General features: G+C 35.5%; 1 protein-coding gene and 1 long non-coding RNA gene across 4 annotated transcripts in view; one reads left to right on the top strand and one right to left on the bottom strand.

The window, feature by feature from the left end:
- The window catches only part of SYT9 (synaptotagmin 9), an 81,806-nt gene extending 79,079 nt beyond the window's left edge, over positions 1–2,727 (top strand). Inside the window, exon 7 of the mRNA XM_080592288.1 lies at positions 2,704–2,727. Within this exon, the coding sequence (XP_080448414.1) occupies positions 2,704–2,712 (9 nt within the window). The 3' untranslated portion in view covers positions 2,713–2,727. The remainder of the gene's footprint in view (positions 1–2,703) is intronic.
- LOC308195236 overlaps positions 1–17,038 on the bottom strand; it is a 303,868-nt gene that overhangs the window by 238,285 nt on the left and 48,545 nt on the right. The window lies entirely within an intron of this gene.

Here is a 17,038-nt window from a genome sequence, read left to right as displayed (position 1 = left end):
ATAACCTTAAACCACATAACTCAGATTCCTGTCCACAATTTATAATAAATGTCTGTATTTAAAGAAAGCAAATATCATGCAAAACATGCAGGTGATTCTTTATCATACAGAGAAATATTTTTATTTCTAATAATGAATCAGAAAGCAAAGCAGCAAGAGATGGGAAAAAAAAGAAAAGAACAGTAGGAGATGAAGTGGAGAATATGATGGGGAAAAAAAGAGATAGAACTAGAATTAAGGCAATGATGTAGAAAAAAATCCTGACAACTTTAATGGGTTGTCAAGGAAGAACACTAAATGTTCCAAAACAAACCAAACAAAAAGCAGAGCCATATAAATACATAGAAATGAAACCGGAACAGAGCATCTCATCTGTTATTTCAGGATATCATAGTAAAACTACTCTTCTTAATAAAACTATAAATGGTGTTTAATGAAATGCTGCTTTATTTTATCACATATCCAGCCTATCTTGTCTCTAAAGATGAGCCTGCATCAAAATCTCTCAAGTCTATTTCTCTTTTCTTAGCTTACGTGATCTCTGATGCTAAAACACCACAATAATGCTGAGCTTACCATCTTTCTTAGATACAATCATGTTGATTAATTATTAACTGCACAATATACAGTAAATGAACATCTCTGTTAGAGTACAAGCATATGTGGATTCTTCCCATGCAGGTGAGCAGGATGAAAGCTTTCCTAATGTTATCTTCTGTAGTCACTCAACAATAACAATGAAGAACATTATAAAAGAACATTACAGAAGTGAGAAGTACAAATCATGCCGAGGACACTGCTGTAGTTTTTGAACCCTGACTTACACCAGGATGATGTTGTGCTATCAAAGGAAGCTGGGATTGACTGGGTCTTCAAATACTTTGTTATATCTTCAGGCATGTCAGAAGGAATATACATGTTTCTTTACCTGAGAGGAGAACGCTTATTTCTCCAATAATCACATCTGCTTTTAGGTACCGCTGTGGTAAGGAATCACAAACTGCAGGGAGACTTAAATTAGCAGAAGATGTTTGTAACTAATGAAGAAACAATACAGGTTATATTCTATTACATTTCTAGAGAAATTTAGCTTTAAAAGAGAAGATCACATAAGGTTTAAATGGGACTATATATACACCAAGTGCCTGATGCCATGCTTAAAATGTTTCGATATTACCCCTTATCTATGTATATTTGTACTCACACACACACTGCACCATACTCAGTGTTGGAAAAAAATACTTTTAACCAGCTCTTTTTCCACAGCAATTGTCACCCGTGATGAGTGCTAAAAATACAGCCATAAAAAGCAATCTGTTTCTGTGAGTTCTGTGTACTCTTTCATCCTCCTTCCTTCCCCGCCCCCCCCAGCTTTTTTGTTGTTTTTGTTAATTAATGTATTTTTATGGAAAAAGGATTTATTTTCTTATGAGTTAATCTATTCCAAATGCTCCTTACCTTATCTTCGGTTGCAATTCCCATGTTATGTTGCATTTCTGCACCAGTGAATAGTACGGGATAGCAGTAATAAAACTGCACGTCAAGCAGGGACTTCGTTTCCAAGCCACCATCCAGTTACTACTACATAGCTACATTTCTTTCCTAAACTTCCTCATATATTTAAGATAAACAGATCTCTTTATTTTTAGGATTATTAGTCGATTAATTGCAATCACACAAACTGTCTCAGCATTTTAGCACATGGAAAAAAGGAACGGAAATTTTTTTTTAAAAAAGGAAAAGAAAGCGTACACCTTTATTTTCCACTTTCTGCATTTTCTGTTTTCATCCTTCACAATCCTCCCACCATTACAGCCTCAAAGTATAACATTGTACTGATAAATGTGGTCAATATAGCAATAATCAATAAAACAAAGATGCTGCACGAGATCTATTATTTTGATGTTTGTTAGCAAAACTTTCTGATTTTTGTTACTATTCAACTTCTGAAAATAAAAACACCAACCCATATTAGATATTACTGACACCACATTTTTGCATTTTTCTTTAAGCTGGCTTGGAGACTTTAACAAGTAAATGTTACCTTGGGCTATAGGCAAGTCAGACAAAGACCTTCAGACCCTGATTATTAACAAATGAGTGCTAATTAACTTTTTGTTTTCTATTCTACACATTTTTGCTTATAAAAAATTAGTTTATACTCTTATATAGTATCGTTTTGATTTCTTCAGTATCTCTAACCTCAGTCCCATTATTTTATATCCAGATTATTTGTCAATAATCACTGCACTTTATGCCCTCCATATTTATGTTTTAAATGGGAATTAAATTCTTTATTTGAAGCATCACACTTGATACAAGTATTCCTTAAGAAAGATTTTCACTGACTATTCAACTTCTATTCATTTCAAACCAAGCCTAGAGGGCTCAACACAATGTAAGTGCCAAGCTTAAAATGCTTAGTAAAGTCAGCATTTGTGTTTCTGAGAATCGACTTTGGCCAAAGTAGTTAAAATCGTTATAAGGATAGAATTATGCCTTGAATGTTTTTCATTTTCATTTCTGTTTTATTCACTTTTTTTTTTTTTTTTTTTACTTTTCTTTTGGAAATATCCTGTATAATTAACAGACAAAACCAATATTTGTACAGCTGTAGAATCCATTACAATCACTAGAAGTATCTAAAATAAATGCTACTATTAATTCTGAAGGCAGATTCTCTTTTGTTATCTTTTCCCACAGAAACACTGAGGATGCATCAGAAAGCAGCCAAGTTTTTTCTGTCAGGATTTCCATTGCAGCCATGAGCCGTTAGGAGGTGTATAGCTAGTATTATTTCTACAGTGACTCCTCTGACACACTGCATGCAATTTCCACATGCTCTTTGGGCTTCCTCAGAAGGCCCAAACACTCTTAAAGCAGATTGTGGTGATTTTTTAGTTTTTGTTTGTTCATTTTGGGTAGACCTGTGCGGTATCAAGGGTTGGACTTGATGATCCTTAAGGGTCCCTTCCAACTCAGGATATTCTATGATTCTATGATTCTATGATTTGTTTGTTTGTTTAAAAAAAAAAAAAAAAGGCTAAAACCCTAGCTCCAAATGCTCTTGATCTCAAGGAAGACTTCAGAGCTGGAGATGTGAAATATAAGAAGTGTCTTCTGTAAGAAATAAGGCATATGAACATGTCAAGATTAAAAAGATCGGAGAGTTTCAAAGCAGGAACTGTTGTTTACTTTATATTTGTTTCATTCCTAGAATGTTAGAGCTCATCTCTGATGGTGTTACATGTATCAAGTAAATACAAGGCCATTGCTACTAGATTTTAGAAAAAGCAATGCCTTTTATGAATGGTATGCATTCACTCCATAGCATGGTCATGCTTATTACTGCTATTATAAAAACAAATCAAAAAAATATTCTAATTAACATGTTTTAAGCCAATGCTTTTCTCTCCTGACAACTGTTTAGCAACTATTTTGTGTTCAGTTTCAGGGAAATGTACACATTTATAATTGCACCATATGTACAAATATAGTACACATGTTGTTTACCTGCTTTAATGGATGTATTGAAATCAGCTGGCATCAGCAGTGCAAATCAAGCTTTGCTTTCCAATATACTTCTCTGGAATTAGCACAGGAGACTGAAATTTCTTAGTAATACAAGCTCAAAGATAGACCAGTAGTTTGTTATTATCTAGCTGCTACTGACAACTGAATTATTACTATTGCAGTTGGGGGAAGGGTGTTTGTATGTTTTCTATTTAAAAAGTTACAAATTTTTTTATAGATGTGATCATTACTGGATGATTACTCTAGGCCAGTAATTTATACTCTAAACTGCTTGGGAACTGTTACCTCTGAATTAGATATCTGAATTGTATTATTTTTGATCAAGGTAACACAACAGTTTTGCTTTTCCCTGGTTTATATATAAAAGATTAATCCAAACAACAGGAAGCATTATTCATAATATTCCTCACTGATGCGTCTAAAAACTACCACAACATTAGTAGCAGGATTTGTCACTGCCATGCTGGTCTCATATTTCTCAGGGAGTGTGAAGAATGCAGGATGAGGCCCTAAGAGGACAGGCTTTGATTCAGTAAAGCATTTAATTGCTTCTATTTACACCTGCCATTAAGTACAGTTTTACTCACACAAACTATAAACTGAAGTCTTTGAAGAAAAACTCTCAGTAAATACTAAAGCAAGAGTTTTAAAATTCAAAACCAGTGTCTTTGAAAACAAAAAGTACCTCATTGAAATATACCATACAAGTAACAGAAAGGGGGAGGAAGTACACTTCAAATGAAGAGACCTCTTGCGCATCCTCCTTTCTATAAGAGAATCAACCATGTTGAAAACATCCCTGACAGATGGTTGCCTACAAACCACTCACATGTCTCACCACCATCGGATTATAGAACTGACTCCTGCCATGAGCTCCAGAACCATCACAAGGCCAGTAGTAGTCATCCTGTTATTCCTCTTCATTCGGTTCATAACACTCCCTTCTAGAAGACTGTACACGGCCACATAACCCTTCCCAACCACGTGAAGCTCGCATGATATGAGCTATTTTGGCACAAATTTTAGTGTGAGGTAAAAGTACAGGTAAGAACTGGCCAGAAGTTCTCCAAGCACACATTTGCCAAAAGTAAAGAAATACAGGTAAACAGCCCTAGCAAAAATGTGTTGACAAAGTCAAGCAGGAAGCCTGAGCATAGCTCTCTAGAATGACTGCAACTACAAAAGCTGTGCAGGTGACTGAAATGTCCACAAGAGCCTTGGTATCATCAGCATGAACGCTAGTGGAAAAGAAGTGACAAAAACTAAGGTATTTCTAGAAAGCAAGTTGGTTAGTATTCACAATGGAGTGAAAAGCTTGGAGCTATAATGCATCTAATTTCAAAAAACGTTGCAGTGTTTTGAAAAGAAAACACAAAAACAACAAGTCATTAAGGCCACCTGCAGGTGGAGTAACTAAGTTACAGAGATGAGATGAGTTGTGTCTGCAGTTATTTAGCAAATCAGTCTGGAAGACAAATATACTCTAGGTGTTCATTTCCTGAACAACCAAGAGAGCTTTTTCAAGTTCCTATTTGTTCTTTCATTAACTTGGGTTCCCTTTTCAATATCAAGGTTTTAGTCCTAATTCTGTGCCAGTTTCTAGTCAATGAAATAGCCAAGTGCCAATGGTACAGTAAGGACTGTAAAACATGTTTAGTTTTGGCATTGCTGTCAATCACTATCACAGCTGAGAAACCTCTGTTAAATTCCATGAAATTGCACACAGATGAAGGGCATTTAGAATCTGTTGAATTGCCACCACAAACAACTTAAGTGACATTTTCCTTCATATCAAATACATTTATTTCATGGTGCAAAAATAAAATGTAATGATCACTCAATCATAAAAATCTAGTTAAGATCAGAAATCACGACTGTGATACTTGCACTGTAACGGAGATAGCACAAAAGGAAAAGCTACTATTAAGTTTGACCAGTATTAGGCTTTCACTATACCCAAAAATAAAATATGAAGCATGAACAGTTATGTTTTGGGTTTTTTAATACAAAAGTAAAGAACAGTTGTCATGGAGACATGAGGTGCTTTGGGTCTTGAGCTAACAATTAGCCTATAGGATGGCTTTCAAACACTTCAATTTGAACCTTTTGGAGGAATGCAGTGATCTGCTGAAATAATTATTTTTGCGCTCTATTTTTTCCATGCAGTCCATTTTACTGTGTTCAAAAGTAATGAATGTTTTTTCATTCTGATATTTTAAATTGAATTTACAGAAGGGAAATCTTCAGCTTTGATTTTTTTATTTTTTTTTAACATCGGATTAAAAAAATACAACTAGTTAGCACAAATCTCTTTTCTTCTTCCAACCTTTCTGATTTCGCAACTGTGCAAATTAATTTTCTTTTATGTAGACTGCTCCTAGCGAAAAAAAAAAAGTGTTCTACACTGACTCAGATATTACCTGAAAAATTGCTGCTTGCTAATTTTTAGTCTGTGAATCACAACCCTTGCTCAAAAGAATGCTACACAGGGCAACAAAAAACATGACATCTGTAAAAGTGTCTGTAAATTCCATGTGCTAAACAGTCTTCCTTGGCAGTGTTTGCAACTTCCACATTTATAGAACTTAGTAACTTTGTTTTTTGCTTTTGTTTTGTAAACTAGGGATTTCTTAAATGATCAAGATTGCAGCCTCAATGATCCTGTAATTCTAAGGCATGCACTGTAAACTAGATTTCTTGCACCATGCCATTTGGACCCAAATTCAGTAAGTACACTAGCCACTAGCACATATATATAAGAGGAAGTAAATAGCAGAAAGCAAGTTTAAAATAGATTTTTTTTTTGATTTTTTTTTACAGAAAGCCCTTAGAAAAATACACGTTTAAATACACATTTATTTAGAAAAATACACATTTAAAGTGAGCAAACAATGGTGTTCATTTAAATGTTATAAAAACTACGTCAGTATTTTCAGCATAGGGAAGCAGACAGAATAATCACTAAGATCTAAGTGAATTTCACATGATTTTACGTGACATTTTCATATGACATAGGAGCTCTCCTCATGCTGATTTCACCCTTCCACAGAAGATGCCTACGAACCTAGCACTTGTTAAGTGGCCAGCATCAAATAACTGTTCATATCCACTGCAAGATTATGGCAAGAACATGTTCTCCCACAAATGTCCTTGGTAGTGAAAAGTAAGGCATCCAAAAGGAGCCATAAATCCATAAATGGATTTGAGTTAAGATAACACAGTGCTTTTATTTAATCTTTCAGTGAAGAAATGGTACTTTTTCTTGCCTACTGTTCCAAGTCAGCGCTCATTAAGAAAGAGCAATCAAGGATTTATGCAGAAGTGTGCCTTTCCAGCAGATAAGCACTCTGGCCCTGATAGGGCAGTACTCCCTGCTCATGACCGTACAACAGACCAAAGCTCAGTTCTGTAGCCTCCAGGATATCTCCACACCTTACCTTCCTTAACGGGTGCATAAATGTAATTCTGATTTTAAACCTAACTTTTTGTGCTGAGGTGTGCATCTAATGACACATTATTATTAGCAAGGTCTTTTGAAAAGAATGTGTGCTTCCAAACAGAAACCTCAAGAGATTAATCACTCAGGCTAAAAGCTGTTATGTGCTTTAACACCTCAGATGAAGTAAGCTATTCCTGACCCTTAGATCTACCTAAACTCTTTGTATTTCTAATCATTTACACCTTCAGTCAATTACCTGAACCTATTTCTCAAAGGAAGCCAATTAGCTTCAGTACATCTTCTCACATCATTTAATATAGATAAATAATAAGAAAAACTACAACTTTTGGTAGATTTTTAATGCAATGGCAATTTCCCCTCTTTTCGTTAAGGCAGCCTGGTATGTCATACTGCAAATTAATACTCTAGCTTGAATATGCAAAGAACAAGTCTCCAGAGAATTATGATTCGGAGAAATAAGGATAAACTTCCATTTGTGCGTTGGAATAATGCCCCATTACAAAATGTTTTGAAATAATATATAGAAAAAACACCTTTTGTTTTACAATTACCTTTGAAGTGCAAATATAACCTCAGAAGGCCATTAGCAATGACACTACAGAGTTGTTTAACAATAAAACTTATGCAAAAATAACTGCTAACTGCACACATTAGTGTGTGTAAGGATCAACCAGCCTGCCTTCACTCTGTGCTGGCACGACTAACCCACTCCCAGTACCCCTAACAGCTTCCTGCAGTTGCATTGTATCACAGCATCCAGTATTGACAATTACAATCACTACAAAGACTGCAATTTAGAAACGGTGCACATATTAGCAGAAGCTGAGGGAAGTTTCAGAAAGTTAGTCAAATAGAGAGAACAGCTCGGGACTCCAGAAAAACAGATGTTTATGAAAAATTCTGTTAAAAGTATATTACATTATACCATGATTGCTACTAGTTTCTTCCCCATCCACATCACACACACATGCAGGATGTCAGAGACAACAGTGTATTCAGTTAAACATCAGCAATAACTGCCACTTCCCCTGAAGAGGATTTTTCAGCCCTGTTTCTCTTTTACCTCCCAGTGATGTAACGTGCTTTCAGGGTAGCTTTGCTTTACTGAGGCTGTAAAAGGAAAGATTGCACGAATGATGGCTGGATTTGCTGACTCTGCTACGCTTGCCTTAGACACCTCTCTATAATTTCTTCTAGTAAAATATGTGTAAGTATAGCAACGTAGTAAGAACCCACTAAATATTTTACTTTGAGACAACAGACCCAATCAAAACAAACTCCATCAAAGAAAACCAAGTCCCGAGACACCAAAACTATAAACCAGTACATTTATCACCACCAATGGAAAAACATTGCTTGAAGTATTAATTATTTGCAAAAGATGGAAGTGAAATGCTGGAACAGAACTGCGACTAATACTGTCACTGCAGTTTGGATAGCCTCTTTAATGCAACTGTCATTTTTTCCTAAAACTGACACGTGTCCCAAAATGATTATCAAACATTTTAAATTACACTTTCATCTCATGGCAGTTGGACAGGAGAGGTAGTTTTCTCAATAGTCTATTAAACTCATTACATGTTTTTTCCCCACAATGGAAAAGCAATTGTAGGGTGATGTAACAAAGATTTCCTGAAAACACTGGTATGGTTTGGTAGTGAAATTTAGTGAGGTTGAAGCCAGAAAGATAAGATTTTTCTTCTGTTCATCATTATTCTCTTACACCTACAGCCATTCAACTATGAAACACACTAACATATGAAAGCATATTAAATTAATATATATTAAGTTTATACTACATTTATTGTGTAGCTTTTAGAGAAATCAAACGCAGGCAAACAAGGGAAAAGAGAAAATTTAGTGGGAAAACACTAAATCTTAATAATGTTGGACTGGGTCAGAAGCGTAATTCTAATGGGCGATCCAGTCACACAGCATGCTTTAAGAAACAGGTCTTTGTCTTTCCTATCAACATTTTCCCTTAGAGCCTGCTTCACAGCTTCAGAAAGATTCTGCAACTCTAACACTTGATTTATGCATGATGACTTGACTGCATCTGAGACAGATTATGTGCTACACTTAGACCAAAGAATACTCGGAGTAAGGTCTGGAATGTGACAATCCATAATTTCTATTAAAAAATGCATTAACTGATATAGTAAAGAAAACAATTACAATTCATTTATACCATTTTACACCAATTGACCATTGTCTGAACGTTTTCCATAAAATGCAGAAAATGTATCTGATAGTCCTAGAATGTGAATGAATACAAAACCGACTTTAAATTTTCTTAAAGTTTTATCCAATAAGATACTACATTTAATCATCAGTGATACCAGAAATAATGAAGAATGTCAGATAATTTAAAAATTCATTTCCATTATTCACATCTTATTTTCATGTGTCTTATTAAAGCATTAATCCCAAATTTACAGCTGGGAAATTTTGAACAAAAAAAGTCAATTTGTGAACCAATGCAGAAAATGTGGAAAGAGAACTAAGAAAGCAAATATTAAATAAAATTAATTTCAAAAAATGACATTGATTGAATGATCTGAAATAAAAAACAAAGCTGTTAATTCTAGCAGTAACTCAGGTTTGAGCACAGCCTAGATTTTATGATACAGTAACAATTACAAAAAAATAGTAGTCCTTTTTTCATCTGTGATTGCGTATTACCTATAAAATTTATTCTTTGTGAATTGTCAATACACACAGCACATCTTTTGGTACTCATTTGATAGCATCATATCAACATTTACAAATAAAATCTAAAACTTAAGGATAACAATGAATCACAAGATACAGGAAAACCTGCTTTATGTACAAGTGTATGTGCATCCAACCATTTTTATCAAATAATAGAGCTGGGAGATAGAAATTCAGGTTCTTCTACAGATGGGCTAATAATTATTAATCTTGATAAACTTGTCTTTACTGAGCAAGATGTCATACAACGAATGAAGCCCACATCCCTCAGGCCCCTTTCTTTTCTGCAGTACTACAGATGCACAATTTATTCTTTTACTGCAAAATTTCATCACAGAGTCTCAGCATAAAGTGCTAATAGCAGTGTGAACAAAATGCAAAGCAATGCAGGAAGACTTTCAAGAGTCTATAAATGATCTGAAATAAAAAGGTGTGAAAGATGCACCCTATCCACTTCAATAGTCCTTAATGCAGAAAACGACAATGAAAGAGAACTACTGGAAGCTTCCTCTTAGCTGCCTGTGTAGAAACTATCAGATGTAATTTCTTCACATTATTTCTGAAAACAAACTCAAAATTCTGATCACCTACTGTGGGGATCATTAAAAATTTACTAAGATGAATGCAGGTCTTATAACACTCTGCTACTTCCAACCTAATGAGTTTAGTGGTTAACAACTACACACAAACAAAAAGGTGTCCACTGTCAAACAACAGCCATACAGAGAACTTCCTTTACACAGAAAGGTCTATAGGGTATTATCATATCACAATTGTCCTAACCATGACAAAGCAGCTCTACTATGATTCTAACGTGCCAGTACTACTCGAACAAGAAGAAGCTGCCAGCATACATTACCACAAGTATCTGACGGCAGCATTGTCATCTGCTTGAGTTTCATTTGATAAAATTTCAAAATTCTTTCCAAAACTGTTCTATTAGCTATCTAAAACAGACGATACTAACAAAACAAACAAACAAAAAAATTTTGCATAAATCTAAGAAATTGTCTATATGAGCTACAAAAAGTTGCAAATAAAAATGTGATGAAAAATAAGGGATGAGAGCCAAAAAGTAGTCCCGTTATTGAAACAAGCCCAGAAGACAAATCATCTTGACTCAGAGTCCAACAGTATCTCCAGCTCTTTCACCAGGTAGTGCATCTGCTTATCAGAAAACTGCAAATGGCATGTGAAAGAACAAACAATGGATGTGTACTAACTAGGATTTCTCGATCTTTATTTATCTTTACATTTTCAGACAAGGGAAGTCTGCAAAAAGATTTTAGAACATAAGGCACAGTTTTAAATAACAGACTTTGAAATTAGAAATAAACTTGTGCTCTCTTACAAAGGATATCAGCTGTTTGACTGCCACCAACAAATGCTACAAAAAAAAAAAAAAAAACAACTCCTAAACTAGGGCATCAGCTATGCCATGATCCTACTTCATCTGACAAAGGCTATGAGGTAAGTACAAACAAAAAAGGCACCAAGCAATCTTTAAAATAATATTATTTACTAGAATAACAATGTAATTAGTAGCTATAAGAAAAATATATATATATATATATATAGCCTGTTCACTTACCAACTGGCATGATCTTAAATAATGTAAAGGTGGTTGCTAGACTTGGAGACTGCTAATCTAAAATAAGAGTGGCTTGCTCAAGAAATTGCTCCTTTACCTGTAGATTGGAGCTCCTTAAATTAAAACATACAACACCACCATCACTACCTTGAAAAGAATCCATTGGTATTTGCCAAGCACTTTTGTCATGCCACGCACAAGTGATCAAGTGATCTATTCCTTGCAAACTAAAGAGCTGCTCAGTGAATAAATTTATAGAAAGGTTTATTAATGATAGCTACTCTACACACACACACAAATTACATATATATATATATATATATCTGTCTGCTGTAAAAACAACTGTGACCATCTCCAGCCTCCTTTTTTTTTTTCCTTTTTCTTTTTGGCTGATTTGTTTGGCGGATTGTTTTATTTTATTCATTTGCTTTAAATACAACAGGGCAGCTTCTTCCTGGAAAAGATCCACTGTGACTGAATCATAAGGAATTTGATCCCCCTTTTCTGTTACAATGATAAACCTTCCTTTTGTAGCCAGTTGAGACAGAACGCAAATCTTACGTCACCCGTTTTGCTGTGCAAGGCAAACGTATAAATTAAACACCTCCAGTAAGCTTTTGAATATGAGAATAAGGGGATTCTCCCAGCTTAAAGAAATCCTCAGAGGATGCAAAACTGGCAGGGCAAGTGTCATGACCATTGTTTCTTGCTCTTCTAAGTATAGTAAGAATTTAAGCGCAGAGAAAAGGTAACTGGAGCTGAGAATACAGCAGACACTGGTAGTTCTCCCTAAACCATTACTTCACAGATTACAGTAAAGGATACCTTTAATTCCAGCTCATGTTACTCAGGTGCTGCTGGTTAAAACAAGATAGTTTTAGTCTTCAAAATAAATCTTGGGTTCTACTGAGATACTGTAACACAGATAATCTCAAAGCCTACTTCCTTGGGTCTTTCTCCCAGATGTAATTTAAGCTGTCTCAAGCTTTGCCACAGATTAAGTGCTTACAATATGTGATTAGACCTTTAAATCTCCACAGAAATTTATTTGTCTTTAATACTTTCCTTGCAAGCTATATTGCTTTTCTCTGTGATTGCACAACATTCTTGTAATGTGTGCCTCAGAGAAATTTAGCCTCATCTACCTTTTTACGTTGCTATAATCAAGTTTTAGCCTCTCCCCTGCAATTTAATCACATCCATACCATTTGAAAAGACAGAAATACTATGCCTTTCCCATACAAGACTATTTTAGGCTGTAATCCCTGCTGATATTTTAGAAATTAATCTTTGCTAGGCTGATGGAATGTGAAAAAAAGAACACCAGGTATCATCAGTTATCTGAAGAAAGTATTAACTTTATTACTCTTCTATACATTCCTTTAGCTTTCAAACAGACAATCAAGACATGGTCTTGAAACTGCAGTATTAATCATACCTCATTTATTTGATTCAATTTAAAGTGTTCCAATATCATTTTAGAGTTGGATACTGAGATTTAACAAGAAGATAAATTACCATATACTTTCGCAAAATAACTAGTCATGACTGCTTTTGAAGCAGAAGCCTTCTCCTTCCTTGCCAGGGTCATCTTACAGCATGGTTCTAGTAGAACAAAACCAGAAAGGCTCAATTTTCCAGTACAGAGCATGTCATTTTAACAGATTTATCTTCACATTAGGCTGTTTTTACTAGAAGTAGGGAAGCCAAACAACTTTCCCACAGTCATATAAATCTGTCATACAACAAGGATTTCAACCAGCTTTGCCATGCCTTCGGCAAGTGAATCCTTTTCTTTATCTATTCCCTAGCCCTGCAGCAAGGAATACGCAAGTCATAGACATTACACAGGGAGGTTCTCATCCCTTTTCAGAGTTCTCCTTCAACCTTATTTCAAAGAGTAAGGTCTGATGAGACTGTCAAGCTACACTTTGCCTTCTTGTGCTCTTGAATGTAGGCAACTGGTAAAGGGATAGCAAACAACATCTCAAATCCTAATTAGTAAAGGCAAACCTGAGTGTAGCTGGGGGTAGTGAGATAATGTAAAGTTAATTCCTAGGCTCTGCTTTTGTCCTGAATTTAGTTCAAACCCACTTTTTTGAAATACCCAAGTCCTCTTAGAATAGGTTTCCTCACTCAATTAAAAATGGAGGTATGGAGATGCATTTGTTTTTCTTAAATCAGATTATTTAAGTCTAAAAACATAACGTTTTCAAATATCTTTTATGTCCCAAAGAACATGAGTAGAACAAGGTGTTAAGAGTAATGAAATGTCTGAAAGGAATCAGTCAAGAGATGCACTAGAAATGTATTCCTTCCCTCAAAAATGCTGGAAGATTTATTTGTACCTACAGCTCTTGCACAGAGCAAAATTATTCCCCCCCAGTGACTTTTTCCCCCATTAGGAGTTATCAATTGCATTTTTACTGCCTCATCTAATAGATCTTCCATCATTTTCCATGAGAAGTGATTCCACAGTCTAATAGCTGAAGATCCAAAAAACCACATCCAAGTTAAAAATGCTGTTTACTTGGTGCCTGTTCATATAACCTAGTAATTATCTTTTTTTTTTTTTCTTTCTGAAATTTAATCTTCAAATGAACTCATTTGGCCTGAGTCCTGTTAGGTGGCTGAACGCAGCCTTAAAAAGATGACAGGCAGCATCACTTTTCATAGAGAAATATTGTATGAATTATTAATCTGACCCAGAAAAGATTATAATCAAAGACTAGCAGAGGCCCCTTGGGCACTGTTAGTACATAATTCTACCCTCAATCTTGAAAGCTTAGGAAACCGATATACGAAGGGGCAGAGTAATAAAGCAAAGTGTACCTCACTGATACAGAAATTTTAAAGGACCACTGTAACATCTACTGTAGTGCTACTTATGCATGAGGATATATTTTCAATTTTTCCTCTATTATGACTTCTTTTAATAGATAGAGGGAGATAAGCATAATAAATTAAAAATGCATTCCCATAATTTTGAGGAATAGTAAAACTGAAGAGAGTGTACCAGCAGAAATTAAGATTTCCTAGTTGCAGACCCATGTCTACAAAAATCAACTAAACCAGATATAACTAAGCACAAGACAGACACCAAAGAGATCTTGATTTTATTCAATGCACTGTGGCCAGAAAAACTGTCAAGTCATAGTTTTGAGCAAGTATAACTGAAAAAAATTGGTAAAGATTTTAGCTCAAGCATATTTCCGCATTTGTAGTAAAGGTGCCTCTCTATTTACCGACTGTAAAAATAAGATGTTGATGCTAGCTGTTTCAGTATTTTTATTGCTCCTGAAAAAAAGCAGCCCACATATCTTCGTATTACTGTCGTATTTATGAATTAACCAGAGAATTTACCCACACTAATTGGAAGTTACAGCTTGCTAAGCTGTTTTTAACATGGCAGATCCTGGTATCACAGGATAATAAGAGATGTACAAAGTTCCACTGATTACATGTACAAGTAAAAGAGTGAAGTCAGGACACTGGTTTCTAGATCTTCGAGCTTAATAGATTTTCAGCACATATTGCATGAATTATTTAATCATCTGCCCAAATACAAGACATACTATACATGGAATCTTGAAGGGGTAGAAACAAATAAAAATCTCTAGTTGCCTTAGAATATTACCTCTACCACACTTGAGCTATGTCAGCATACAGCAGCGTTGATGGGTACTTGTAGTCCATTTGCTCAAAAAAATACAAGTTGCCAGCTGCCTGCTCATTCAAACATGAATATCTGGTATCATGTAAAACATTTTGAAAACTGTAGCCAAAGAAGAGTGTTTACATTACATGTCATCTGAGAAAGCCATGTAAGGACATGGCTAACCCCAGCAGGCTTGAAATCTAACAAAATTGTCAGAAGATTTAATGAAATGCAAAACCTTTGCTGGTTTCTCCTGTCCTTGTGGGACACACACACAGCATAACACTTACAGAACCCTCAGGCTACCTCAAGATTGATATACATTATTATTCATGCAATAGATACAGAATTAATTATTTACAGCACATATTTAGCCAGGTACACATTCCCTTATCTTTAAAAGGAGCTTCCCATTTTATTAATTTCTCATTATTTGTAACTGCAGGCTTCCCTCTTTTTTTCTTTTTCTCCTTCTGAAAAATATTTTTTGCTCCTCAGGTCCGATGATAAAAAGCAGAGGTATGTATGAACAATCCAAAAGCCCTCATTGTCCAGAAGATGAAAAAATCATATGAGCCTTTATATAATTAAAAAACAAGTTACAAGAGAATACTTCAGAGTAGCCAGCATTTAAGGGAGCCAAAACTTCAGTACATACTGAATTAAGATGAAACTTCTTGGTGGGTCTATGTCTTCTCCCTATTACATATGGGTCTGTTTCAAAACATAGCAGAGGGAATACTTAGATAAATCTCATTACAGCAGTTTCTGAATATTTCACAATCTTTAATCAACTTTCTACAGACTGTCAATGTTTTTGTTATTTGAGTTGCTCGGGAATGTTCTAGGCAAAAAGAGGGACTGATCCTGCAAGGTGCTGGCTTGTACTCCTGATCTACCCCATCACACAAGTGCAAGTAGAATTTCAATCTTGATGAATCTAAGCACATGTAAAAATATTTTGCTCAGTTGGCACAGAAGTGTTTAGCATCTTAGAAGATTCAGAACTTCAACACTTCTTTATGGATATTTATTTATGATGCAGAAATCTGTTTCTGATAAGAGAAAAGTAACCTCTTAATGCACCCTTAACCTGAGTGTTCCTGGCATACATTCCCTCTGCTAACTCCTCTTTCCAAATGTTGCATACTTTGACATCCACCGCTTTTACCAGATTTATTTTTAAATGTTACAAATTGCTTTCAGTGTTCCAGTCCCAGATACCAATGTACAAAAATACAAGGCTTCTGAAAGATAATGTGGTTGAGTTCTTGCATCAGATTATGTGAGACAAGACAGTAACAAATATATACTAGGCATTCAGGAGAATATTATTTGCAGGTTTTGGAATTGTAATATAACTTTCAGTTCGAGCACACTTTTACAGCAGCAACAAACACCAAATCAAAAATGTTGCCATTGATTTCAACAAGTACGACAGTAGTTGTGGAGCTGAATATCCAACCTCTTTTCTAGCCTCCAAAATAATCAGGTGCCATCGGAGTTCCAGCAATTAAACAGAATATTCTTCAAACTCAAAATCATCTGGGAACTTTATCTGAAATTCCCCACCAAGTCGTATTCCAGGCAAGGCAGAGGAATTAGTTATGTGGGGTTCATAATCCAACCGTAAACACTATTTAAATATACTTCATGATTTCAGCCATCTAACGATGTTAGTTTACACTGATCCAAGCTGTCACAAATCACATTCCTCAGGCCCACTCTGGGTACTCCTGCAACTCAGACTGATTTCAGACAGGCTCTAGGAGAGACCTGCAATTATAGTTACAGCTGCCTCAGGCCTCCGTGGCATCTGTCGAACAAGAATCAGCAGCCTTTTCTCCATATTCCCTCAAGATGCACAGGCTCAAACTCCCATTAGGCCTTCTGTCATGCCCTCCCTTATCAAGGCTGTCACCTTTCATCTGATCTCAAGAAGTCCTCTAGAAGCCACTAGTTGTTAGCTTTTCTGCTAAACACTCAGAAAACACTTTGAAGCCCAGCTCTTGCTTCCTGCACCCAAATCAAAACACAAATTTCCCTTACCTTCTCCCAGAAGGACACCTGCAGAAGCATAGCT

The sequence above is a fragment of the Anser brachyrhynchus genome, assembly GCF_964034855.1.
Source record: "Anser brachyrhynchus genome assembly, chromosome: 5".
NCBI lineage: Eukaryota > Metazoa > Chordata > Aves > Anseriformes > Anatidae > Anser > Anser brachyrhynchus.
This window is presented reverse-complemented; position numbering and strand designations above follow the sequence as displayed.